The following is a 27,991-nucleotide window of genomic DNA, read 5'->3' on the forward strand; positions in this document are numbered from 1 at the left end:
AAAGTGCCTTTGCTTTTAGTGGGTCCAATTTTAAAATCAAAATTATTTCAAGTCAGGAGGGAAGGCAGGAATCACTCTGGTACTGTGAACTCAATTATATTCTACTTAAAAAAAAAGAAAAACGATTATTTGCATAACAGTCTGTTGTGACCTCCAGAGCTGACATCTTAATTAAATTTCATAAAATGTATATATTTGAAAATACAGTTTCTTTTTCTGGAGCGCCATTCTGTTTTATTCTATTTGTTTGTTTGTTTATATTTTTAATCCTTACCCAAAGTTGTGCTTTACTACTTCAGAGAGAGGAGAAGGGAGAGAGAGAGAAGAAAAACACCAATCAGTTGCCTCCCGTATGTGCCCCCAAAGGGAACGAACCCACAATCACGGTATGTATCCTGACGTCTTTTGGTGTACAGGACAGTGCTCCAACCAAATAAGCTACACTAGCCAGGGCAGCACCTTTTTCTTTCAAATTGCTTTAGCAGATGCCTCTGACAAAAGAGAAAATAAAAAGAGACAATAATTTTTTTAAAAAAAATTAAACCATCTGATTTATCACAACATATTACCTTCATGAAACCTAAATGTCAGGCAAATATGTATAGTACCTGAAAAGACAGAATCTAATCAAACATACAGATGCTTCCCTCCATAGATCAGTGGCTTCTTGATTAGAGTTCATTTGCATTGAGCACATAGGACATTTACTATTTACTATTCTCCACATTGCTATGGAAATTCAAACTACACAAGAATTAGGAAATCTTTGAACTAGTTACTGTTGCTAGGAAACCACTTTCTAGGTGCCTGCACATTATTCTCATCTCTCCAGTCTCTGGCTGTGCCTGGCTCTAAGACAATCTCGGGCCTGGCTTTAAGACAATCTTACAGCTTGATGTCAGAGGGGGAAAATAACAAGATTTTTTTATACAAACTAAAGTACAATAAACCCTTTCACTAAAGGGAAGGAAAAAAGCAAAGTGCTTAAATGAATAATTGTGTTGAATCAGTCTTTGCGGATCCGGTGGCCAAGCTCCTCTTTCCCCTTCCCGCGTGCTGGCAGGAGGTCTCGGCTGCACGAGATCAGGTCCCTGAATCTTCATCCAAACCCACAAAGCAAGGTTGTAGTAAAATGCTTAAAATAAACACGAACAGATTTTTCTTTCTCTCTCTCTCCTACTTGCCTCTACTTTTTTTTTTTTTTCAAATTTCCATTTGGTCTATTATTTTCATAGAGATAAAATAATTTACAAACACGTGACAGTACATTATAAAACAGACAAGCATCCTTGCCTAACTTCTCTAAAAACCAGTATTCTCCCCAAATAAAACATTAAAAAAAAAATAAATGAAGTCAATGGTGGTAAAATAACTAGATAGCAATTTGAAAAGAGGTCATATTGCAAAAAATATAGTTCAGGTGGAGAATGAATGTCCAAGCTTGACCATTTACGTAGCTATGACTCTATAAAAGGATAAACCCTTCCGTTATAAAGGGTGGTCAGGGCTCTCAGCTGGTCTTTGAAAATGAGGGTGCAGGCGATAAGAGACTTCAAAATGTGATGGGTCCTGCAAGGGGAGGGCGAGATATTGTTGGAGGAGCCAGGAAGTGGAAGTTCCAACTAGAGGGAGATGAAGAATGGTTAGTGGACATACAGTTTCCACAGAATGGAGTTTATGGTGAATAGTAGAGACTGATTCTTCTCTGGGACCCTCCGGAGCACCTGAAGGCATAAAGAGGGGGATATGATCCTGGATGCAGTGTTTTTGTTTTTGTTTTTTTTAAATGGCTGTGACTGCAGCACTAAGAGAACGACAGTGCTGATAACATTTGAGCATTGATTAAGTGATGTTTTAGAGCTTTCTTGTTTGGGGTGTTTAGTTGCCATGGTGAGAGGTCCCTGCGAGTGATGTCATGAAGAACATTCAATAGATTTTAAAGAGTGACTGGCTCAGGGTGGGAGGGTTACGTACTCAGCCTAACAGGTTTAGCTCGCTCAGAAGAAAATTGTGTATGGACAGAGATTTAAAGGAGAATGGGCTGGGTTGCTAAAGAGCTTTATCTTTTTCAAGCTGAAAGGTCAAATATAAATACAGGTTTAAAGTTTTGTTTTTAATAAAATAGAATGTGGATCTGGAAATGGGAAAATGGCTAAAGTTACCACAGTAGAGCTGGACTTGATCGGAACAGAGGGGAGCACAGTAGGAACAGACATCAGGGACGCAAGCAAGGCTGATGTGCTCTGTCCCTGCACACTTTCCAAAAGTCCACCAGCCTCCCTGCACGCAGTGGTCATCTCTTCTGAGGCTGGAGAATGCAAATCCTCTCTCTCCTTGCAGATTAGGTTTTCCTGAGTTGAGCATACTGGCAATTTTTTTATTCATCATGAATGTTTCCATCAGTCCTCATGTGCACATGTGGTTTCTCTGAATCCATACAGTGCTTTAGGAGCTTAACAAGAGCATATAATCAGATGAGTAAAATGGCATTAGTGAACAAACCGAAACACAAGAGTTCACAACAGAGACTGGCAGACTCTGGAATATCTGCCAGGTAGCGCTCAACCACGGCTTGCCGTCACCCAAAATTCTGAGTACCTGGCCTTATGGACAGGCAAATCCACCCCCTTTTCCTTTCAGACCCCTAGGTCCTGCCTTGTAACATTGTTAAACTAATGGCAGGATGTTGAATATGTCTGGAATAAAGGTTTAAAATGAATGTAAGAAATAAGAGGTCATCAAGTAAGTTTCTGCCTTTTGCCTCCAAGTAAATGGCATGAGGCTAAAATGAAACATGTTCTGTGAAGGCACAGTGGCGGTGTCTGGCACCTAATGTTCCTTTTCCTCTTTTCTCACTTGCATGCTACACAAATGCTGTTACATCTTTCAGATCATGTATATGAAATGTCATCTAGGGAAGCTTATTTGACCCGTAAAACTGATACCAAAAAGTAAAGAGCTGAAACAATTTTGAGATTAAGTGTAAGATCCATTAGGGGTTAGAGGATTCCAACAGAAATCTTTAGGACGGAAATTTGGGACTGACATCCATATTTTTCCTTCAATCTATAGCAAATGGTAAGCCATGTGTGTTTGTGTATTTCCTTAGCTACCAGAGAAGTCAGGTAATATTCCAATAATGTAAAGGCATTCATGTTGCTTATGTTAGTTGGCAATAAATAATATATGTGCAGTTGAGAACAATCTTACTTGTTCGCTTAATGATCAAATTATATGAACTTTAAGGTGATTAAAAAGAACCATGCCATCTGTTCAAATGTGAACCAACAGAAACAATAGTCAACATTAGATTGGGGGGGGGAGGATAAATTAAAAAAATATAACACATAAGAAACTACCTTTCCCTCCAGTAACAATCTCCAGTGATTTCAAGAATGTAACTTTCTTTCTTTCCTTGGCTTAAAATGACCCTCAGAATAACTGGAGGTAAAACTGTCTTCTTAAAAGGTAAAGATTTGGGGTCTGAACTACTCTGCTAAATACAGAGCCATTTCAAACAGTGCAGCTCTTTCCTGTGATGTTTCTCTAAACGGCAAGGCTGCCAAACAGCACTCTGTACTCTTCCCCAGCAATCTCTAAATCTGGCACCGACTGTCACAGTGACACTGCCAAGCTGCCTTCAGAGTGAGGACCAGCCCAGAAGCCCTGGGCTTGCTGCTGCGGAGCTGAACCAAATTGCTCTCCCCGTGGGAGAGAGACAGGAGCGAGACACACCCCTGCAAACCTCTTTGAACACATGTCTCATCCAGGAATCCATCTACTATAAAAGGGTTTGTAGCTTTCTCAGGAATGTTGAGACAGCCCCAGCAGGTAGTCGGGATGACTTTGGTGGTGCTCCAGCTGGACACTTGCAGAAGACAACCTTGATAGCTTCCTCTTTTCACCTCGCCTTATTTTGGAAGGTGTTTCTGGCCTTTCTTTCTTTTTTTTTTCTTCATTTCACAACATGATCTCAGAGTTCTTTAAAGTCCCCTGAATTTTTAAAGCTATTTAAATATTTGTTCTTTACTTCTCCTCAGTTACTGTTTTGTTTTTTTTTCTATAAGACATATCCATTGCCTGATCATTCATCTCATGTTCTATTATTTTGTGTGTGCATAAAATATTGTGAAACCTTCTACTTCAATTGATATCGTTTTTTAAAATTTATCTTTATTGTTGAAAGTAATGCAAATGCTCCCCTTTCCCCCCCCATTGACCCTCTCCCCCACTACCTCCCCCACCTTCACCACACTATTGTCTGTGTCCATGGGTTATGCAAATATGCATATAAATTCTTGGGTTACTCCTCTGTCTCCGTCAATCAAGGTGAAACATCTAGCACAGAGTTTTATAAAGAGAGGAAATTTTGAATTCTAGATTTAACTGCGCCATAATTTATGTTAAATATTTAATTGTTCTAGACAGGTTTGTTTAAAAATTGTATTTACTAGTCCAACATAAGTTTATAAAACAATGCTATTGCCAGAACTCAGAGTTATAATGCATTAAATATTAAAAAATAAATGTTAAATTGTTACCTGAAATAAGTGACTTGTTCTCCACAATCCTAAGCTTAAAGAGTTCAGATGATAAATATTGGAATCTTCTAACAATTATTTTCTTTTAATCGTAAGGCAAGAAAAACACCAAGATGATTATTGTCCAGCAGTTATATGACCTTTTGCCCAGATTTTAATCTCAGGATAGGAAACCAAATCTGGACTCTGTTGTTGCTTATTTGTTTTCTGTGCTTTCTCATTGTCTGGAAATAAGGTTCCTGTAGGCTTGCTTTTTAAAAAATCCCAGTGGCTCTCCATTAGTACAATTCACGTTGATTCACCAAAGATGTCTGTCTGTTTACCTGATAGAAATGTTTCCTAATAGCTGCAGATGCATTTCCAGGTGTTGCCTTGCCTGAAACACCCTTTTCTGTGATAAGGAAACAGTAGTGTGAAATCTAGCCTAATCATTCTTCTCCGACAGTGTTGGAACAATATTCAAGTTAATTCACCTAGATTGCCTGAATGCATTTTTAAGATTTAAAAAAAAATCAAACGAAGCATTTGGAATAAGTGGAATTTCTCCTGCAAATCTTTCTGAATTAGAAGTAACAGAGACACTAAGAGTTAGAGAATCTAACACTTAAATTTTGGCATTTATGTGACCATTAAGATGACCTTGAATTTACTAGAGGATTTCTATGCTTTTCTGTTTTATATTTCTTATTAATAACTTCACATCATTCTCCAGGGTTGGGGATGTGAGGTACTGATTTTATGTTTATGTGTGTGTATGTATTATAAAAAGAGAGTTAGATTTTTTTGTTTTTGTTAATCCTCACCCAAGGATATTTTCCATTGACTCTTAGATAGAGTGGAAGGGAGGGAGGGGGTAAGGGAGGGAAGAGAGAAACACATCAGTTGGTTTTTTCCCCCCGCACAACCCCAATCAGGGCCAGGGAGTAAACCTGCAACCCAGGTATATGCCCTTAACTGGAATCAAACCCAAGACCCTTCAGTCTGCAGGCTGACGCTCTAACTGCTGAGCCAAACTAACCAGGCTAGTTTTTTTTTGTTTGTTTGTTTGTTTTTTAATACTTCTTTCAAGCTATCAGATAGTTGATTTTGAAGAGAAGCTTAAAGAATTTGCTTTTGCATATTTCATTGTGAGACAGAAATATCATCGACAGCTACACTCTGAAGGTCTGAAAATAGAGTGGTTAGTGAGCACCAGATAAAGTTACGTTCAGTATTACCAAGTGACACCTTTATATGTTATAGATGCGAGTACTTAGAAATAGACTTGGAAACAATCTCCAAGTGAAGCTCTTAGAAGGCAACATTTTCTAACATGTTTTTCTTCCTTTATAAATTTGCTTTAACCGTTGTCTCAGAGCACAAACAATAAAATAGCAGGTACCTATTTTTTGACATTGGTTCTTAGGATTTTTTTTCCTAAAAACATATACATTCTTAGTGGTTTCCCCAAGGCAAATTTCTGCATGACAGAAACAGTGATCATTGGTTATACACAAGAATCATTACCAATTTTTGGTTATTAATATGTCTGTTATGTCAGGCAACTCCTCACTCTTTTTTTTTCCCCCAAGAAATCCCAGATTTAGAAATATTAGATTCAAAGAATGGAAAAGAGGTCAGGTCCATCCCCCACTCCACTTAATGAACCCCTATCACAGTCTCATCACCAGCACGAGAACCTGAGGGGGAGAAGTACAAGTGGACAAAGGTGTCACGATTGAACTGTTTACTCAAGACTCGTGGTGGTGACTAAACTCCCTGTCACTCTTCAGATCTTGCAGGTTGGGAGAGAGCCTGCCAGTGACTTATGCTGTGGTGAGAGGAGCTGAAAACTACTAAATGGGCTCGGATTTTTTCTGCCCAACATGTCTCCTGTGCACATCTCACAACACAACCGAGGCAGGATATTTTATGTCAGTGCTTTTCAAAAGTAAAGATCATTATGGGTTTTAACTTGGCATTCTCTACAACAGTGCTTCAGCAAAATAGGAAATGCCATTGCACCCATGCTTGGTTTCTTAATCCAGTAAAATGGATTATAATAAACTAGGAGAATGTTAATGTGAAGCTAGGTAAACACAATAGTAGTAGGATGACTGCCATTGATTGAGATAAGAAGCTACTTGTGATGTCTGTCGACAGCTTGTGAGGAGCCTAATGAGCCACAGGAAGTGGAAAAGACAACTCTGATGCAGAGGCATCATGTGATCAGAATAGCTATGGACCCTGTGTTTGTTATTCAGTTTTATTCATTGGTTAATAGAAGGTATACTGTCCTTTGAATTTACTTGTGATGTGTTTGTTCTTGACTCAGAATGCAATTGTGAATGTATATTATGAAAGTTTGGCTTTACCAAATGACCATCCCCTCAAGACAACCAACCAGAAATGGAGCTGTTTTTGTTATCTTTTTGTTTTACTGTGTTTTGTTTTCCACATCAGGGCATATAGTTCTTGAAGGAAGACAAAAAATAGTCTCACCAATAGGATCCCTTACATGAGACATAAAAGGAAAATCCCAAATCAATTTCAGTCAAAGGATCATTGAGTAATCTCGTGTTTCACAGCGTTTAAAGCTGTTCTAAAGATTATGCTATACCAAACAGTAAATCCCCCTTGAAAGACACCCATATTGTTTGTAACAGGTGGCAATCAATCTGCCCTCTGGTAAGAATTATTAGTGTTGAGCCAGACATAGCCATTTTGACAGCTGAGGAGTTTCCAACACTTCCCTCTATAGATTATAGCAAGTGATAAATTTCCTCGGCACAGAGCAGAGTCAAGGTACACCAGTATTTATATTGGGAAGTAAACAAACTGGGCATTGGATTATAAGAACCACGATACCGTTTTCTCAGTTGATTGCCAACGTAGACATTGTCTGGTCATTTCCGAGAGAGAAGAAAAGTAATGTTTGTCATTGTTTTCCACAGGTTCAGGATGCATTTAGATGCCGATTGAGAAACTGTCAGGATCCAATCAATGCTGATTCTTCAAGTTCTTTTCCTAATGGACATGCTCAAATCATGGTGAGCTTTTATTTTCCCTGATCGTTGATTGAGTCATGATTTCTCAAGGGAATATGCAAATATTCTTATTAGTAAAATAGCATCAATGTCACATTTTGAGTGACTTTGGCTTTAGTTCATTAACAGACTCACAACTCTGATATTAGATAACCATTCTGTCTGGATAGCTTAGGAGTCCAGGATCTGTTATTGGCCCCCTGGTGTATTGAGTGTGGAGTCTCTGTGCAGTACCAGAGAGTATTTTCATCCTTGCACAGAATTAGGGATAACATTTTGTCTAAAGAATCATCTTTGTTTACAGATCAGAACTATAGTCCTGTATTTCTAGTCTTAAAGCAGTGGCTCTCAGCCTCGGCTGCACAGGAGAATCCATTAGAATCTACACTCCAGACTTGGGACCCAGGCATTGGTGGTTCCAACGTGCAGCCTCACAGGAGAAATACTGCCCTAAACTAGAAAAGGTAGCCACGCTTCCAGTAAGTCAGCTACTGTACACGAGCTCAGACCATTGTTGGGATTAAGGGGTACTTTAGACATAACCACTTTAGTGTAGTTTAAAAACGAGGTTATTTTTAAACTGTCATTAAAATCAAGAGACTTGTTTTACAATATATATTTTTAAATTACATGTATCGGGGTAACATTGGTTAATCATATTATATGTTTCAGGTATACAACTTTACAGAACGACATCTGTATATTCCACTGCATGTTCACCACCCAAAGTCTAGTCTCCTTCCATCACCATACACATGTCCCCCTTTACCGTTTTTGCCCTCCCCTCCCCCTCCCCCTCTGGTAACCACCAGAATGTTGCTTTTTGTTTTATATCCCACATATGAGTAAAATCATATAGTTCTCAGGTTTGATTTATTTTTGTATTAGGAAACATAAAAATAGTCCAAATGATATACTAGTAACATTTAAGTAAGACTTGAAAAGGTGTGATTAATTTCTCATTACAAACAAGATAAAACTAAAACTTGAATTTAAAATATTAAGATGGTCTAATGTAATCTTACCATTACAAAAATAAACTAATTTATTTAAAATAAAAGTTGGAGAAAACTTGAGCAGCTTCTAGGCCAAATTAGTATTGCTTCCTCTTCATTTTAATTCCTAAGCCTGAAAACCTTTTGTCACATTTGAGTGAGAAGGGATCATTAGAAGAGATTGGTTTGACTTATTCAGGGTTTTGCAGAGCTGTATCATATGCTACTATGTTGCAAACAATGCATACAAAGTGAATGCTTTAAAAAAAATACAAATAATGAAGACATTTATTAAAGTGTATTCATAACAGTGCCCATTTTAGTCTTTTTATTATAGTTTAAGGAATTGCCTTAAAATTATGTCCTTGAAAATTACAATGGGTATTGTATTGCCTGATCACAATTATATGTCCTGTTTCCACTGATTTTGTTCAACATTGGCTTCTAGGAAATACTCTTGAAAATAATTTGATTATTCCTTGAGAAAATTTCTTTGTACAAAACAATAACCTGGTACTGCCTAGTCAGATATCTGTAAACTTCAGATAATCTGGTTAGTAAAAGTTACTTAAGGTCTTTATTAAATGATGATTCTATGCCTTATTATTTCTTGTTACAGACAGACTTTGAAAAGGATGTAGACATTGCTTGTCGGTCAGGTAAGAATATTTGGATTTTGAAACTATGATCGTTAGAGGTGTATAATCATTTTCATGGATTTCGATTTTAAAGAAAATGCTGTGGTCTGTGCAACACACATTAGTGTGGAGACTAGAATGGATTATTCAGGGATCTATTCATAAATAGAATCTTTCAAATAGAAATATTGTACTGTAATAGCAGAATGGGGGTGGGGAGGGAATGAGAGAGAAACTAAAAATGAATAATTGGGAGCACTGTGACAGTCGAAAAGCATTAACTTGAAGACACAAGACTTCCATTCCACTGATTACTGGCTGTCGGGTGTAATGCTGTCCATCTGGTCTGTCTGAGTTCCATCATCTATGGAATATGGGTTTTGTTGTAAGGATGAAATGGCATTGTTTGTATCTGTACCCTAGTGGTGGTGGTGCTATTCTTAGGGGGCACAAGAGTAACCATGCAGCACACCGTGCCTTACAAAACTGGTGTCCCATTAACATTGTCCCAAGGATTGTCTCCTGCCTATGGCTAAACTCTCACCAAGAGTAGATGACTCAAGAGTTTTAAAGGAAACCACATTTCACTTTTTGGATGATTCTGGTTGTTGAAATGCTCCTTTATACTAGGACACAAATATATCTTATTTTGCCTTTTATTCATTAGCTTTACTGTTGCCTTCTAGAACAAGAGTGGATAGCTACTTCTTCAAAATATCTCAATATTTGAGACAAATCTCATTTAGCCCAATCCAAGTCTTTTTTCTCCAGGCTAAATAAACCATTTCCTCATTCATTCCATGTAGCATCTTCCCAGGTAACCTCCAACTTGTTAATAATATTATGTTACAGTGCACAAATGTATACATAGATGCCCAGCATTTATCATAGGTGGCTCTTTACTTATACTAATACTACCTATATTGGCATCTGACTGCATAGCAGCTGGTAGTAAACTAGTATCTCCTAGTTGTCATCTAAAACCCCTAAAACCTTCAGTAGTAGCTGTCAGGGCTCTCCAAGTCTAAGATTATGTAAAGGTTGTTTGTTTTGCTGTTTTTTTTGTTTTGTTTTGTTTTTCCCCCTTGAAGAAAAATTTGCCCTTTTCATTTATCTCTATTTGCTATTATCTGATCAGTTTCAGGTTAGGATTCTGTTCATTTGAAGTTGTTTAGCCATTGAAAGTTTGATTAGAATACCTTCTAAATCTTCATCTAAACTGTCAATAAAGGAATTGAATGGGATGAGACTGAGTATGGAACCCCGCTATGTTCCCTAAGGCACCCCCAACCCACCACAGGCAGACTCCTTCCAAGTATAGTTTTCAGATCCAACTCATAACCTTTAACCATCTATGCAGAGTTTGAGATCACAGAGTTGTCATAATCACAAGAAAGATTAATCTCATTACTGAGTATCGTCATAACAGAGCACAGAATAACTGTTATTATTTGGTAACACATAGTGGACCCGTGTAGGGCATTAGGAATCGCGCTGTCCTGTTTAATGTCTAACAAAATATTGCTAAGGCACATTGATTGGTGTCTCAAGTTAAGATTTCCCTCTTTGGAAAACTGATAAACATTTTTCCTTGCTTCATCCACTTTCCATAATTTTTCAAACATGACTAGCCATGGTGTCAGGTTTCACATCTGTGTTCCAAGATGGGATGTGATTTTTCTGGGTCTGGCAGCCTGAATTTATTTAATTTCTATTTACCTACCTTCAATTGCGTTTCCTTTCTACTACTTTTGGTATATTCTTTACAGTTCTCCTTGATAGAGAAGCAAAATAGGAGCAGTTTTGTCTTCCCTTACCAGCTATTAACATTAAACCAATGGTTGTCAAAGTGTGGTCCCCAGACCAACAGTGTAAACATCACTTGGGAAGTTGTTAGAAATGGAAACTTTAAGCCCTACACCAGACCTACTGTGGGGCTGGGTCAAGTAATCTGGTTTTTATCTGCCAGCCAGGTAAATTCTGATGCATTCTCACTAACATTAGAGAACTACTGTATTAACCCATCCTAACCCAAGCTCTAGTCTCATTTCTTAAGTATCCATTTTGTTCTATTTGGTTAAATTACCTTTTTTTTTTTTTTTTTCAGAATTCACTGCATTCTGAAATTTAGTATTTTTAATACAGACTAGTGCCACTATTGTATGAGAAAATATTGTTTAGAATGTTTTCATTTCCTGTCTCTGCCCATTTTAGCTGAGCTTATCAGGAGCTTGTCTCTGGGTTTTTCTAGAGAGTTCTGTTCATGTTGAGGTATATTCAGTTTTAAAGTCTCAATCCATGGATGCTGATTAATCTTTCTCTAAGCTTTGTTGAAATTCACTTTCCCAAAGGGTGGATTATATATCTGATTGTGTAAGATATTCAGGTATGTTTGCATTTTGCCTTTTAAAACTTGAATCATTTCTTGCAAAAGTTCATCACTTCAAAGTCATGTTTGTAGGTGGTGTGGATTTTTTATGTTGTATATCCATTTTAAGCAAGTCCAGGAGGCTGACATTTATTTCGCATAGAGTAGACACTAATTTAAGAGAAGCTATCTTTCCCCTAAGTATTTAAGATATACATATTTTTAATAAAGATAAGATGGCTGACTATAACTATAAATCATATTACATTTGTACAAAACTAAATGATTCTTGTATAAATGCATATTATAAAATCAATATTCAGTACTAAGATTTCCTTTATAGTTTATAATATATTCATAAAAGTATAAAATTGTATGTCCTTAATGCAATATAATAGGTTCTTATAACTAGCCTTTAAATTTTACTGCTGTAAATTTTGGATTAATTTTTACATAAAATTAAGGATTAAAAGTATTCTTCCCTGAATGTGGAGATTTTTAAAAGAACTTTATTTCAAATATCATTAAATCTATTAATTTAACATATTTTGCTCTTTAATATTTTCATGTAAATTGTTCCTGGTGACCACAATTCATTACCAAACTGTTATTTTAAGAGGTTTTGAAATAACTCTTTTAAACTACATTATTCTAATACAAAAGTTACAACCAAATTATGGATTAATAAAAATATATTCATATTACATGTAGATGTAACATACTTTTTTCTGTCTAAAGAGACCTAATACAGTACCTTTAAAGATAAAAGATATTACATGAATGATGCATGTTTTGAAGTAATTTTGAAAGCTTCTCTGTTTTGTCACAGAGAAACACATTTATAGTCTTTTTATTTTTTAACCCCTGCTATAATGCACAATAATCATGAGCTACTTGATAACTGGATAATAATGGGTAAAATGTAATATATCAAACTTCTCAAGCAGAGACAATAAACCACATGTTTTACAGTTAGTTATCTGTGTCTAATGGACTCCTCAGTGGTGACTGCTGCTTTGTACACGTTGAGCCAACTCACACGCAGTGCCATTCTGTGTGCTTTCAATACCAAAATCATCAAGAATATTTCTTCAGAATTTCATTCTTTGTGTACCCCAAAACTGAAAGTTGTTCACAACTAAGCATGCTTTGAGTGATTCTGCCTCTATTAGTCATAAAAGATGGCTTTCTTTTTATAAAGAGGCAGAAAGCACGAAAATATATTTTAATGGGGAATTCTGAAGTCTTTCACTGAGTGTTTTGTTTTATGCATTTATTTTGTTCCCTCTCTCGCTATGTTATGTATTTTTTTTCTAAGTTATTATTTTTCAGGTTTAAAATGGGCAGTTTGTTTGTTTTGCTTAAACTCAGCAATTTTTGTACCCCCTGAAGGGCATTCTAGCATATGGATTGATCTTGCAAAAATAATTCCTTTTCCTACATGGAACTGAAGATGATAAATACTTTTGAACCCTGCATCTACCTTGGCCATATGGACTTTGTAGATAAAAATGTTCATTAATTTTCAACATGCATCATTGTTGGAGCAATATCTGATGCAGTAGGATGAACACTTATTGATTACTGCTTATAGAATACTTTAGAGAAAAATCAAGCCTTTACAAAGAAGTCAAATTCATATGAAATGTATCCATAATGTTATAAAACCCTATGCAGTAGACTGTTGGAGAACACTTCTCTGGCAACCTGCCTGTCCCCTGAAACGTTAGGCATAGTTGTCTAAGGATAGGGGACTGGGATTTTTGAAAGTCCATTCATCAACGTTCAGATATGCTTTAACTGTGGACTACCTGAGATCTATAAGAATGTATTATAATTAATAAATCATGATTGATTCATCTGGACCATGTACAAACAATAGGTATGTAATTTAAAAAATAACTTTTTATTTTATTAAGGAAATTGTTTAGTAGAACAGAATACAACAATGAAAAGTAAACATGTGTTAACTTTGTTATGAACTTTCATATTCGAATTCACAGTTCTTCATAAGGATATTGGTCCTTGCCGAGCAGCAACCATAACAGGGACACTCTCCAGGATTTCTTTAAATGATGATGAAGAAGAAAAGGGAACAAACCCTGAAGAGCTAAGCTATTCAACATTGCCTGGAAATGTCATTTCTAAAGTTATTATCCAGCAACCCACGGGTCTGCACATGCCCATGAGTATGAATGAGCTTGGCAATCAATGTTTGAAAAAAGAGAACAGTGAATTGCGAAGAACTGTGTACTTATGTACAGATGATAATTTGAGAGGAGGTGATATGGACATAGTCCATCCTCAAGAAAGAATGATGGAAAGTGACTATATTGTGATGCCCAGAAGTTCTGTAAATACCCAGCCATCAATGAAAGAGGAAAGCAAAATGAATATTGGCATGGAAACTCTGCCACATGAAAGGCTATTGCACTACAAAGTAAATCCTGAATTCAACATGAATCCCCCTGTTATGGACCAGTTCAATATGAACTTAGATCAACATCTTGCACCCCAGGAACATATGCAGAATTTACCTTTTGAGCCCCGCACAGCTGTGAAGAATTTCATGGCCACTGAGTTGGATGATAATGCAGGACTATCAAGAAGTGAAACTGGTTCAACCATATCAATGAGTTCTTTAGAGGTAAGCAATAGTATAAACTTTTCTTGACATTTGAAATCTATAGACAGAATGAGAGAGATTGATTCATGTGGTACTGGACTGAGAGAGGAGAGTCTCAATCACTTTTGCAGTTTTGTATCAATAAGAATTTTTGGCACGTTGGGATTAGAATATTCTGGATGTATGTTTTTTCCAGTCGGTGCATCAGAATCCTCTTTCTTAAGATTATTTTTAAAAAGGAGCACTCTATATTTAAAAAGATACCTAGAAGTCATAATTCTTCATAAACCAAGTAGCGCTCTTATAAAGGAAAAACCCCAGAAGATTCTCCTGACATTTCTCAGCTACTAAAGGTCTTTTGGTGGTTAAAGAAATGTCTGAGTGGCACTACAAACTTAAACGAATATCTGGATTTTCTGTGTGAGGGCAGCTGTTACAAAATTGAAATATGAGTATAAAGTCTATCATTATGCTGATTATAAACTATTATTATGTTAGATCAGTATATCTTAGAGTAAATGTTTTGCTCTTAGCTCATACACAATGATGACCTCTCAGGAAGGATATAAATTTAACCGGCTAAGAGTCAGGACTCTGAGGTCCAACCACATGATTTTTGTAAAAAATCAAACTCCTCTCAGTTTCTTTTCTACCCATAAAGTAAGCAGAGAATAATTAACAGCTATCAAAATATTTCATATTGTATTATAATTTAATGTCATACTTTCTTTTAGCGTATATCCTGTTAGTTCTATTTTACATGTGACTTTTATATCCTTGAAGTTTTACTGTAAAGTCACTACTGTTATATTTGCATGTATTCAGTATACAATACATGCATTCTTTTATATGTATTACCAATTGTTTTAATATGAGATTATTTCATAAGACACTATTTAAAGAAAGACACTAAAATTAGTTACCTACCCTTTCCATCAGAAGCATGCTGATAATCATATGTTCTGGTGTTCCAAAGTGCCCAGAGGCGATTGCTCTTCTTCGCCCCACAAAGTCATGTCTTCTAGGTCAAAACAAAGAGAGATCCTGAAAGGCTAAAGTAACTTGGTGAGTGGTGTTATTTTGAGGTCTTTCCAAACTGGATCAAGGAAATTCTAGACCAAAATGAGAATGTAGAAGGGATTTTAAATAAACCCATAAATTCTAGATCAACCTTAAACAAAATAGGATTTCTGAGGAGAACCATCCTTCAGAACCATAAGGGCAGGGAGGCCAAGTTCGCTCCAGAGTGGCTGGTGGCGTGCCCTCTGACAAATTAACAGAATAGCTACTGTTTCTCTAGTTCTAACTCGCACATCCCAGAGCCTAGCCAGTCTACTCTAGTAATGACCACATAAACATAAATAACTACATAATATTTATACAGAATCACAAAAGTTTTAAAAGGGTTTTCATTGAGTGTGCATATAACATCACAAATCATAATTCAGATGCAGTACTGGAAAAATCATGAGCGTATGTAGTCTTCTATCTAGAATGGCTCTTTAGATGTGCTACAGGGGTTAGAAAGGAATTACATTAAATATTTTGCTTGTTATAAAAATACATCTAAAAGCCTAAAAGTTTTTCTGGGTTTGATACTGTATAGGTTGTTTGTATACTTGAACAATAGACTGTATTTCCAAGTGCTATTTATTCAGTTTGTAATTTTTCCAAATCTGCATATCCTTATTATTAAACATTGTATATAGCTGTGATTCAGCTAAAAAATCTGCATTTAAATGACTTAGAGTTCACGAAGCTTGTATCTTGAAAAGGAAGAAAATTCAGGATTCAGAATGAAAACTCAGGTTCTCATTTTCATTCTTTATAAGAGTTTAATAGTTAATAATTGCTTACATGACCATTTTAGGAGACAGCTAGCTGGAAGAGAATATATAGATGTGGGAATGAACAATAAAAATTAGCATTTATATAACATCTTTCATTAGCAGAGCCTCAAATCACCTTAAAAACATGAATTAATCGTCACAACACTTCGATGCAATGGATAAGTTGTTATAATCCTAAAAGTAGTCATTTGTTCAAGGTTACAGAGTATGTGCAGAGCAAATCTGGGAATAGAATCTTTCTGTCCTGATCAATTTTACGCTATCTAAAGAGACAGTAATGTACCCAAACAGCAGCATGAGAGGAACTTTAAAGTTCATTCAGGGGTGGGGAGTGTCCAGCCTGCGGGCCGTACAAGCCTGGTAAAATTAATACCAGCTAACTTCACACACCTCACGAAATTAGCCTGACAAAATACAGCAGGCTAATTTTTAAGTTGATAATTTTGTATGGCCCATGAGAGATGTTATAAATATCCAAATGGTCCTTGGCAGAAAAAAGATTCCCCACCTCTGAACCCTTCATAGACAGTTTGTCTTAGAGTGGACAATGACATGAAACAGATCAACTGAAAATGTACGTAACTAGCAGATTTTGGAGAAAAGTCAGTGTGGCTTTCTCAGCGAGATGCATTGTCAGCAGTTGGTCCTGCAGACACAGTCTAGCAGAGTGGACAACTGGCAGGGAAGATGGTATTCTGACAATCGAGAAAAAGTAGAAAGGTGACTGGAGTATTCAGGTGGGGAGTGGAGATGAACAGTAGCTAGGAGGTCTTTTGAGCCCCGCCCCCCCCCCCCCCCCCCCCCCGAGTGAGAAGGGAGATCACAGCCACAGGGATGGCCAGCCAAGAACGGACAGGTATGAGGGTGTTTTCAAGGATATAATAAAAAGATGTTCTTATTAATTCAAGACATTTCCTCTAGAGGAGTGGGAGTTCACAAATTACCCAAGTCCGGGGGGGGGGGGGCAGAGAGGAGGGCAAAAGAGACCAATTGTAACATAAAATGCAGTATTAGGGAGAAGAGAAGAGTGGGTAGAAGTATTTATTCAAATAAGCAGGAGGCAACAAAGGAGGAGGGTGGTTCCCCAATCCTGAAGGCGGTGTCAGCAAAAAGGCTTCAACCTCCAGGGGAGTTGGTTCAGCTAACCCTCAATTATCAAGTGTAGGAAGTTTAATGTATGCATGAAGTTTCGTGGCATGAAAGAGATTTCTCCCTGCCTAATAGTACCTTGTTTTCTTTTCTTATAACATGTTATCTTCCATCTTCCAAACTGTATCCGTTCCCAGAATAGACTTTATTAAACAATTCTGAAAATTTTAGATTTAGTTTCCACAATTATGGAATAATTGCAATATTGATATGGCAGAATTTCTCACAACGTCTCTAATTGCTTCACTTAAGTCATTACCCTTCAATTAATTAACAAAATGTGTTGAGTGCGTGGTATGTATATAAAGCCAAAAGACACTAGTTACTGTGGAACAGGAGGGAGGGGGAAAGGTATCATAGTTCTCCAGCCACCGACGACTGTGAAATATTGTTTTAATTTTAGATGACGGTTCTATTTGTTTACTTTTTGAAAAATGATAGGTATACTACTGTGAGAAGATAGGTCCATATTTGTTTTGAATTGTGGAAACACTAGTATTTGTTCAACAGCTTGTAGCTGTTAGACCTAGATAGTAAACATGTCCCCACTCAGATGTCCTCAGCCTGTTCGGTACATGATCTGTTCTTCATCCTGTATCTTGGGCTTCTGGCTGCTGAGAAGGTTGCCAATAGGAAAGACTAGAGAGAATCCCAGGATATGTCTCCCTGCTCTCTCTCTCGCTGCAGGTGCAGAGTGCTTCCAGCTCCTGCCTGTCTCTGGGGACAGTGGCTTCTTCTCTTGCTAATCTCTAGGTTACCTCATGGTCCCTTATATGGCTTCTCAGCTCCTTTATCACTCGAATTCTTATGAAACACATTATAGATGGCTTCTGCTATTCTTCTGACAAATCTTGCCTTAAGTTCCACTATTAATAAAGAAATACTTAAAATCATTTTATACTCTAGTTATTTCAAAAACAAAGCTCTCTTTTTGTCCGTTTAGGTATAAACCTGGCTATATATCTGAAAACAGGCTCAGATAATCTCTGTCAAGTTACGTAGGTGGAAAGGGCACCATTCTAAGCTAAATTTTTATACTCCTGTTTTCCTTTAGATATGAATTATAGAGCTCTCAGCATAATGGTTTTTAGAAGTAAAACATTTTAGCTATAATGCCACATCACAGATGCCTCCCTTATGGCTACTGTGAGGATCAAATTGGATAATGTATGTGCAAACCCCTGGAAAATTACAAGGAGTGCTTCAGATGGAAGGTTGTGTTATTATTATTTTATTACCATTATATTTTGACTGTCTGTGAAGAGGCTTGAATGCTGTTCTAAGTTGATATTCAGGATATTGGACAAAATGTTATGGCCTCACTTGAGAAGTGGGAGACTGTCACTAACAGAAACCATCAGAACTGACCCTTGGGCCAAAGCACCTTTTTCTGTTTTTAATTTTTTTTCTCATATAGCTATGGGGAAAGGAAGGCTAGGCTTTCTTTAATGTTTTGGTTTTGCTTCTGGATTAGGGAATTTTGTCTTTTCTGTAGGCACACAAACAAAATTAGCTTCCATAAAAGTTATTTTTCAAAATCAATTATTCTCAGGCTTTATGAATGGATTGTCAAAGCTTTCTCTTCGAGTGGGTTGACTGCTCACTTTGTAACAGAAACGTTTAGTGGCAGTCATATTGCATTTGTTAGTCAGCAGAATATAGTCCTCACTGAATCTTCGAGAGTCCTGTCCAGCTTAATTTGCAGTGACACAAACAATGAAGTGTTCCCTTTGAGAAAGTGTTCATTACAAGACTTAGATAGGGAGAAATGCCTCTGCACACTTACTGAATATTCCTCAGAGTAGCCTCATACCATCATGCAGTGTTTTGCTCTTCAGTCCTAAGAAATTTTTCTCTCCTATTAGTGAGAAGCCTGCTTTCCTAGAAACTGTCTTGATTCTCTTGGCTGTCAATTGATCCATTCATAATGGGTTAGTGTCATTCACCTGCTTCTCCAAATGCTCCCAGACAATTCCTGAGGAAAAACAAAACAAACAAGTCATATGTTTTCTGGATGTGGTCACCTGCCACGGTGTAGATCTTTCCATCATTTGGCAATAACTTGGTGAGCTCTGCTAGATGCTGGGGATATAAAAGTGATCAAAACAGATGGGGGTCCTGCCCCTATGGTGAACAAACCTCATGGAAGAGATAGATAATTAACCTTTAACAAGTGAATAATCTAAAACTGTGTCCTGTTCTGAGAGATAACTGGGAAGGAGCGTCTTCTTTGGCTAAGGTTGTCTGCAGAACCTTCTGAAGTGGAAAGGGTGAAGGAATGTTGTGGGCAAAAGAAAACACAAGTGCAGAGGTCCTGAGGTAGGAAAGAGTTTGTGATACTCTCATAGGATTAGAAGACCTGTGTAGCAGGGGTGAGCTCCTTAAGATGCAGTTGGAATATGAAATAGACCTCAGATTGTGCAGGACTTTCTAAAACAATAGAAGCAAATGAGGACTGTTAAGTAAATGGGTGTCTTTATTATTACTGTATCCTTTGATCCCTCTGATGGATTGGAAGAGGAAGGCTTGGGATCCCGTGGTCATAGGAAAGGAGCTGGAACAAGAAGACGGGGGATGGTTGGGTGGCTACTGAAGTAATCTATACAAGAGATAAGAATGCCTGTGACTATATAGAGATGGAGAGAGTGGGTGGATCAAGATGTATTTTGGAAGTGGAACAGATGGCACTTGCTGATGGATTAGATCTGCAGGATGAGGGACAGAATAAATGGGTGATTCTTCAGTTTCTAACTTGACCAATTAGATAGCCAACTTTTTCAGTGATGGGAGAAACAGGAAGAAAGAGGGTGTTTGAAACTGAGAAGGCGGTTTTTAAATTCATGGAATAAATGATATTATCCAGGAGAGAACATGAGAAGAGAGAGCACTTGGGAACTCAACAATTAGACGGAGCCACAGCAAACAAGAGAGGAGGGCAGACAGCTGACCCATGTTGAGTATTTTAATGAGGAAGTGATTAACCTTCAACAGCTTCTGAGAGTCCAGTAAGATGAAGACAGAAAACTGACCTTGGAAATTGACCAGCTGGAGTTCCAAAACAACACTGACAAGGAGAATTTTAATGGGATGTTGTGGAGAGAATACAAGTTGAGATGAGAGGGCTAGGTGGGAAATTAGGAAAAGAACCTGCAGAATTTTTTTTTTTTTTACCTACTTTGACAAAAAGATTATTTGTATCAAGTTACTTGGTAAGTTGGGGATATGCAGACAGAGGGATTTATATCTTCATAAAATATTTCAACATGACCCTGGCTTATTTTAAATTTATCAGTAGCATTTCTTCACTTTTCTTAGTTGATTCTCATATTTTAAACACATAACCATTATTTCAAACCACCTTCATACCTTCCAGTAACATTGCAGAGACCTCAGAGGGACATTTGGATAACAAGTCAGTCATGGTTTCTACAAACTTCAGTACTTTGAAAGACTTTCCCACATAGTGCATGTGTACCAGGGGTGGAAGCAGACTGAAGCTGACCATTCTGATTCTTCCATCACACCACCACTTTTCCAGTGCTAGATATTTCTTTAAGGCTAACTTGATTTAGGAGGAAGTCAAGTCAGCTAATCTTTGTTACGGTATCATTGCTCATAAACTATCCCACACTAGAATGGTTTTTAAGTTATTTTACTCAAAATTAATTAGGCACATTGCCATCAGATTTTCTCTTTAAAGTATTATTTTGCTATTTTTTAAAAAACATAATTGCCGAGTGAAAGTTAATCTCATTACCTTGCTTTGTGCTTAGAGAGTATCTCTGTCCACTGCTGTCAGTCTTGGAATGACTGGGTCCTGTAATGTTCTTCTTGATGAATTCTAGTACCAATCAGCACAGGCATCTTAGCAATGACATGTTACCACTGAGCAGGTAGTAAAAAAAACAGTGGAGAAAACACAGGGTTTGCAGTTAGAAGACCTGAGCGTGAATTCCAACTCATTTGTTTTCTCTCCAGGTGACGAGGACAAGCAATTTTAACTTCTTTAGTCCTCAGTTAGTTTCTCTCATTCATGGGGCTCTAAAAATTCGCCACCTCCCCTCCACCCCCTCTCATTTTTAAGTCTTCACCGCTTTATGTCCCATCTTTAGGCTCTTTTGATTGAAATCTGTTTGCTCCACTTGTTCATTTCTTCGTCGAATCCATCAAGGCTACCGGTTCTATACCTTTATGTTAGAATTTAATGTTAATAAATTTAAGTGGAAGACAGAGAAATCTATTTGTAGGCGTATACCCATTTTCTGCTCCCTGGGTCACATCGACATGGGTGTCATCTGCCCTAGGAAAGCAGCATCTCTGGTGCTCTTCTAGGTTCTCATCTTTTGTCCTTGCTCCCAGGACATGGAGCCTTTCGCAACAGGCATCCATCAGGATTTCCAGTTCTGAGGCAGCACAGCTGGGCATGCGGAAACAAGCCACAGGGATCTCTTCCACGTGTGCGGCAGGAGGGCCTCTTGCTCTCCACTAGCTGAACCTTTTCATGAGATTTCAATTTTCAAATAGAACACGAAGCTCATGACTAATGGTCTACAATAATTGCTTAAAACTAAGTGCCTGCCTGCGTGGATTTTTCCGTATTAGGAAAGAATTGTGCTTAATGTACACTCACAAAGAATGTCCTGCTGAATCTCAGTGCCGAGAAGGCAGAGCATCCCAGAGCAGAGTGGAAACACTGACATTTAGTGCAGCAAATCGTGACGTGCTACATCAGCCTGGTTTTTATTCAAAGCAGTTAGGAAACAGCGGTGGCAGGGAGAAGGCAAAGGAGGCCCGAGTCAATGCCTGCCCACTCACTCTCCCTGCCACGTCACCAGGGCTAGGCTCGGGGAATGCTGGGGACACAGAACTAAGTGACACCAGCGTGCCGAGTTTCCATGTAACGAAGCAGCCTCCTCAGAACTCTCCTTGATTCCAGAACTTTTGGTAATATTACCTTCCGTCTACTGTAACAAGCTTGGGGGAGATTCTGGTTCTCCAGTGACCATTTTAATGCCAGCAGCAGAAGTTTTGTCCAAGTAAACTACGTGCGTTTCTTTCTGTCTCTGCTTATGTTAACAGTTACAAGAGTCTCCCACCTATGATTCCCTGTTAAGTCACTTAATTTAAGATTGTAGATATTGGGAGAGGAGAGGAATAAAAAAGAAAACAGTAGAAAGGTGTCCAAAAGTTTAGGTATTTTTTAGAACTGCCTGAATATTACTTGTTTTTATTATTACATTTTCCTGTTTCATTGCCTCCAAAAAATAAAGACATGCTCCCCCAACTCTAAAACTTTGGGGGACCCTTTCTACATTTATCAGCCATCTCCTTTATCTATCATTCGATGAATCCGTGATTTCTTGGAGCAAATGCTAAGAATACCTTCCCTATGCTAATATGATGTCATCATATTAATTTCATTTTAATGATGTTTATTGAATTCAATAAGCCTGCTGCCTAATTATTTTATTAGTGCATGCTTACCTATATTATATTATAGGAATTGTTTGACAGAGCTGGAGCCATAGAGTTGCTCTGTGAGCTATTTATATCTCCATTTTGCTGGGGTGTGGACTATTTATTTTGTTTTACTAAATTAGGGTAAACACTTGGCATCCCAAGGGAGGACCAGCAGCAATTAGAAGGACTTCCTCCCACTGAGGAATATCAAAAACCAGAAAAAATCTGTTGGTGAGATTGGTGGAAATTAAGACTAGAGGTTGTTAGTCTTGAGATGGCTAGATGATTTTTCTTGCATAGCTTTTAATCCTTTGTGTCTCCAAAGTAATTTTGCTATTCTAGACCTAAAGTCTCCTTCAATATTGAAATCTCCATGTGAATTTTCACATAAAAACTTCACCTTAATGAAAAGAGTTAAGAGGTCAAGATGAAATATTTTTATATTCTTTTATATTCTATGTTATATAATGTATATAGACTAGTTTGAAATCATAAAAATCTTCACATATTTATGTGAAGGTAATACTTATAACACAAAGCAGCAGGATTACTTTATTGAAAATAATGATTTTCATTTATTTCCATGACTAAACACAGCTTTATTGTTTTTTTCTTCTTTTTAAAAACTATCTAACAGAGAAGAAAATCACGGTATTCAGACCTTGACTTTGAGGTAAGATTTTAAAAATAATTATAATTACTTGAATTCAAAATTGATATATAATTACTTAAACACATTACTCTGTGCAACTATGTAAAGGTGTTTTTTTTTTTCTTTAAATCAAATGAGAAGTGAAACATTTTAAATTTTTAATTAAAATCTATAGTGTATAAGTAGTTGTACAAAAAAAAAATTAAGTTCTGATCACCTTCAATATACACTGAACTGGAATTTTCAAGACAAGTGGGGAATCTGTGTTATAAAGGCTAAGATAAGTGGGTGATTTATGGTAAGGGTTGAACTTGGTTAACTCAGTTTGCTGGGAGATAGGAATGTTGGTTTCTTGATTTTTTCATATTTAAGACAATTATAACTGTTGTACGTCAGTAACTCCCAGAAGAGAGCCTGTGAGGATGCTCTGACTGGTTAGCTAGGCTTTCTCCAGGACTGACTTACCTTGTGTCCTGATTCCCATTTTTCAGGTTCTCTAAGGTACATTCCAGGTTCTTTTTTCCAATAGCAAGTGTTAGTTCAATGTGCTCCTGTATTTAGTAAATTCCTTTTCACAAATATAAACAAGATGAAGATGTTCATTTTCCAATTTATGTTGAATTTATACTGATGCTATAATATCGATGCTAGAAATTACTGAAATCATATAATTTGAGCAGCTCAGGCTAAGCACAAAATTAATGATGTTTGAACATCACATAAAATGCACTTACGCATCTTGATAATTGGACATGATTCATAGCCTGCTGACATAATTGGATATAATACATTATAAATTTCTCCAGCATATTTGTGCTGTTGTGATGCGTACATAAAACTTAGCTGATATCCCTAACATTATGGGAGCCTCCTAGAACATGGCAACTCATAATTTAATAATTTCGTTTATATAAATGAATGTTGTTGCTCAGTAATATACAGTATATATTGAAAGTGAGACTAAATTGTTTTTATCTACTACAATGGTGAACCCTGAATGCAGTTAAGAAATATAGATCTTTTTCAGTAATATTTGTTCAGGATACAAAGTAATGATAAAGAATGTGGCCTCCATGGTTATGTGGTGATCAGTACTGAAGCAGCTCAATTGTAGCAACCTGGCCTTGGATAAATATTTTATTATATCCTAAGTTTTTAGGGCAAAAGGATCAAGACTATAAATTCAGATAATATATTCAGCAATATTCACTTTTAGGTTCTTCTGTGGTTTAAAAGGGATAGATATTTTAGTGTTTGTTTTTGTTTTTCTATTCTTCAGTTAGTCAAAAATAGAGGATCATACTGTGCGTGTGTATTTGGCCTAAAAGCAGTAAGTTGTTAGGTTAGAACAAAGGCAAGGAGGTGGGAATGAACCCACTAATGTCGAGCCTCAGTGCAACCAGCCAAAATTATGTCATCTCCAGCAGTGAAAAGAAATCTAATCATACTGTGTCATTTGGAGCATTAGAAAAACGGTTCTCCTTTTTGTATCTTCTCTATGGTAACTGGTAGCAGGTTCCTTAAGCTGATATTTTTTCTGTGCTTAGTATTCCAACATATAACCATGGTATTTTCAAAACACATTGATAATGGAGAAGTGTTGAAACATGACAACCTTGGATATTTTTTAACTCTTAAATCGCTATAGTTATTGTAATAGACATCAAAATCGCGGGGGGTGGGGAGGTAACTTTGAGCTACTGTTTTTTTCTTTACAAACCATTTAGTACTATTTCCCTTAGTTAATATGCAGCTGCAGTTCTGCAGCAGATATCTCATAAATTGTAATCAGAAAAAATTTAAATGCTGATGAGTTTTAATACAATCTATTTGTACATCGTGGGTGATCCTTGAGAAAGTGTCCAAGTTATCCTCCTCCCCTTTGAATTCAGGTTGTGTAAATCAAATTTATGTCAAGCATCCTGATAGCTCCCCACCCTGTAAACCTGACCACACAATGGCGCAGTTAGGCATTTTGCCACTGGCAACCTCAAAGCACTTTCCTTTCAGAGAGTCCAGACAGGATGATACAACTCATATATCATAAAACTCTGTGGCTAGCAATCACTGTTCTTGAGAAAAAGACCTTCCATGTGGCCACCTCTAAGACAACACTACATTCTTGGAATAAACAGATCTAAGTGTTGACTAGTCCTAAAACGATGGAACACTGATATTTTTGTGACCACACCTCTTATTGGATTTGTATGGAGTGAACATTCAATAACTTTTTGTTGAATGAATGATGAAAATTAAAATTTTAAAATCCAGTTTGCTTTAATAAAAAGTTAACCAACACTCTAAATTTTAAGAGGTAACACTTTAAAGACATCCACACCATATGTAACTCAAGGAGGTGAATGGCAGGTAGAAATTGCAGGATGAGGGCAAGGCATGGAGTTTGGCTAAGGTGTGATGACATGCTCCAGAAAACAAGTCAAAGTTCACTGAAACATTGGACCTATGCAAGTAAAGAACAGACAGAAGAGGTAATTTAGAAACCAGACAATAAAGAGTTTGTACCCTAAGGGAGAAAATTTTACCTGATTTGTTACTAAAATCTGCTTGGGCTTCTCTACCTTATTTTGATTTGTTTTTTAGTAAGGATGATCTGGGCTTTGGAAAGATGAATGTGGATATTGAAACACAAATTAGAAAGTGACTAGTCCAAGGAAGACATATGAGGGTCCACTTTCTAGAAGTGGTAGGATAAGAAGGAGTGCTGCTATGTCGGAGAGCATAATTGCCAACATTACATCAGATAAAGGGCTAATTTCCAAAATATATGGAGTGCTCATACAACTCAACAAAAGGAAGACAAAGAACCCAATTAAAATAACTATGAGGTATGCTCTGGCTGGTTTTGCTCAGCAGTAAGAGCATCAGCCCGCAGACCAGAGAGTCTCAGGTTTGGTTCCTGCTAAGGGCACGTACCTCGGTTGCAGTTTGTCCCTGGCCCTGGTTGAGGTCATATGAGTGGCAACCTCTCGATGTGTCTCTCTCTGAAGATAAATGCAAAAATGTCCTCGGATGAGGATAAATAACTATGAGGTATCACCTCACACCTGCCAGAGTGGCTGCCATCAACAACGCATCAAACAACAAGTGTTGGCGAGGGTGGGGAGAAAAGGGGACTCTAGTACCCTACTGGTGGGAATGCAGACACTATGGAAAACAATATGGTGTTTCCTCAAAAAATTAAAAATTGATCTGCCATTTGACCCAGTGATCCCACTTCTAGGAATATATCCTAAGAAGACTAAAACACCAATCAGAAAGAATATATGTACTCCCATGTTCATAGCAGCACTATTTACAATAGCTAAGATCTGGAAACAGCCCTCCATTAATAGATGAGTGGATAAAACAGCTGTGGTACATGAACACAATGGAACACTATGCCTCTGTAAGAAAGAGCGATCTCTTATCTTTTGAGACAACCTGGGGAATATTATGCTAAATGAAATAACCCAAGCAGAGAAAGACAGATACCATATGACCGCACTTATTTGTGAAATATAATGAACCAAATAGACCCAGAGACATAGAAAAGAGTATGTTTCAGATGACAAACCTCAGAGGAAGGGGGATGGATGAGATAAACCAAAGAACTTATATGCATGTATGCATAATCAATGGACATAGACAACAATGCTGGGGGTGGGAGAGCACCTAGGGGTGAAAAAGGAGACACATCTGTAAGAAAAATTAAAAAAAAAGAGTGCTGCAGAGTCAAGATCCATGGAATTTGATCCTTAACAGAACATAAAGGACAGAAGAACAGAAAAAAGATGACTTTGCAGTCCTGGATTTCTACTAGTACCATGAACAGATCCAGGAAAATTAGGATGATTTACATTTTAATACTTTAGGGATGAAGATGCCTAATGGTGTTCAATCAGAAATATTTGATAAGTAGTTTCAGTTTTCTGTCCATGTTGAGGACAGCTCAAGGAATTCTTAGTAATATCATTGCAAACATCCATTCTGAAACTTTAATGGACATGGAATGGAAAACAATGTTTAAAAAAAGTATATGGACAAAGAAGTATTTATTGTTTATCTTCTCTTCCAAAAGTATGGAAGTCAACTGTATGCAGCTGTATTCTTCTGTGGGAACCATGTAGCCTCCTATGAACAACTTAGCATTTTCCTAGTGAGCCCCACACACCATGAACCCTTTTCACTGGGGTTAGGTGGGCACAGGGCAGCACCGATCTAACATAATCATGGTTTATCTATGTGAGGACCTGATCTTTTACTGAGATATTTTGGGTAACTACTATTTTGTTATTTTATATTACTATGAACACAGCGAAACAATGACACAGGACAGAGATTTCCAACTGTTTTCATCTCATTGCACACTCAAACCAATTACTACAATTCTTTGGCAAACCAAAGAGTGTATTTTTTGCCAATCAGACAAAAAAAAAAAAGAGAGATGATTTTGATTCATTCATGCTGGAGGGCTATTGTATTGGCTGCTTGTCAAATACAAAAATGACAAGAGATCAGGTATTGCATGTTTTAAAAATTCTTACAGCACACCAGTTGTTGACATAGAAGATAAAATTAATTTCTAAATAAAAAGATATGAGTCATAAGAAATATTCATAACAGGCCCCTCCCCCCAGCAATAAATGCGAACTTCAGGGAACAAAAGGTTGAGCAGTGCAGCCCTAC

At 37.2% G+C, this 27,991-nt stretch overlaps 1 protein-coding gene across 2 annotated transcripts in view; it reads left to right on the forward strand.

Moving 5' to 3' along the window:
• Positions 1 to 27,991, forward strand: part of ADGRB3 (adhesion G protein-coupled receptor B3) — a 689,955-nt gene that overhangs the window by 649,056 nt on the left and 12,908 nt on the right. For both annotated transcript variants that reach the window (XM_036248276.1, XM_036248277.1), the window contains 4 exons: positions 7,475 to 7,570; positions 9,182 to 9,221; positions 13,572 to 14,215; positions 23,291 to 23,326. In XM_036248276.1, coding sequence (XP_036104169.1) covers positions 7,475 to 7,570; positions 9,182 to 9,221; positions 13,572 to 14,215; positions 23,291 to 23,326 — 816 coding nt within the window. The remainder of the gene's footprint in view (positions 1 to 7,474; positions 7,571 to 9,181; positions 9,222 to 13,571; positions 14,216 to 23,290; positions 23,327 to 27,991) is intronic.

This window comes from Molossus molossus, unplaced genomic scaffold (genome assembly GCF_014108415.1).
Source record: "Molossus molossus isolate mMolMol1 unplaced genomic scaffold, mMolMol1.p scaffold_m16_p_8, whole genome shotgun sequence".
Lineage (NCBI taxonomy): Eukaryota > Metazoa > Chordata > Mammalia > Chiroptera > Molossidae > Molossus > Molossus molossus.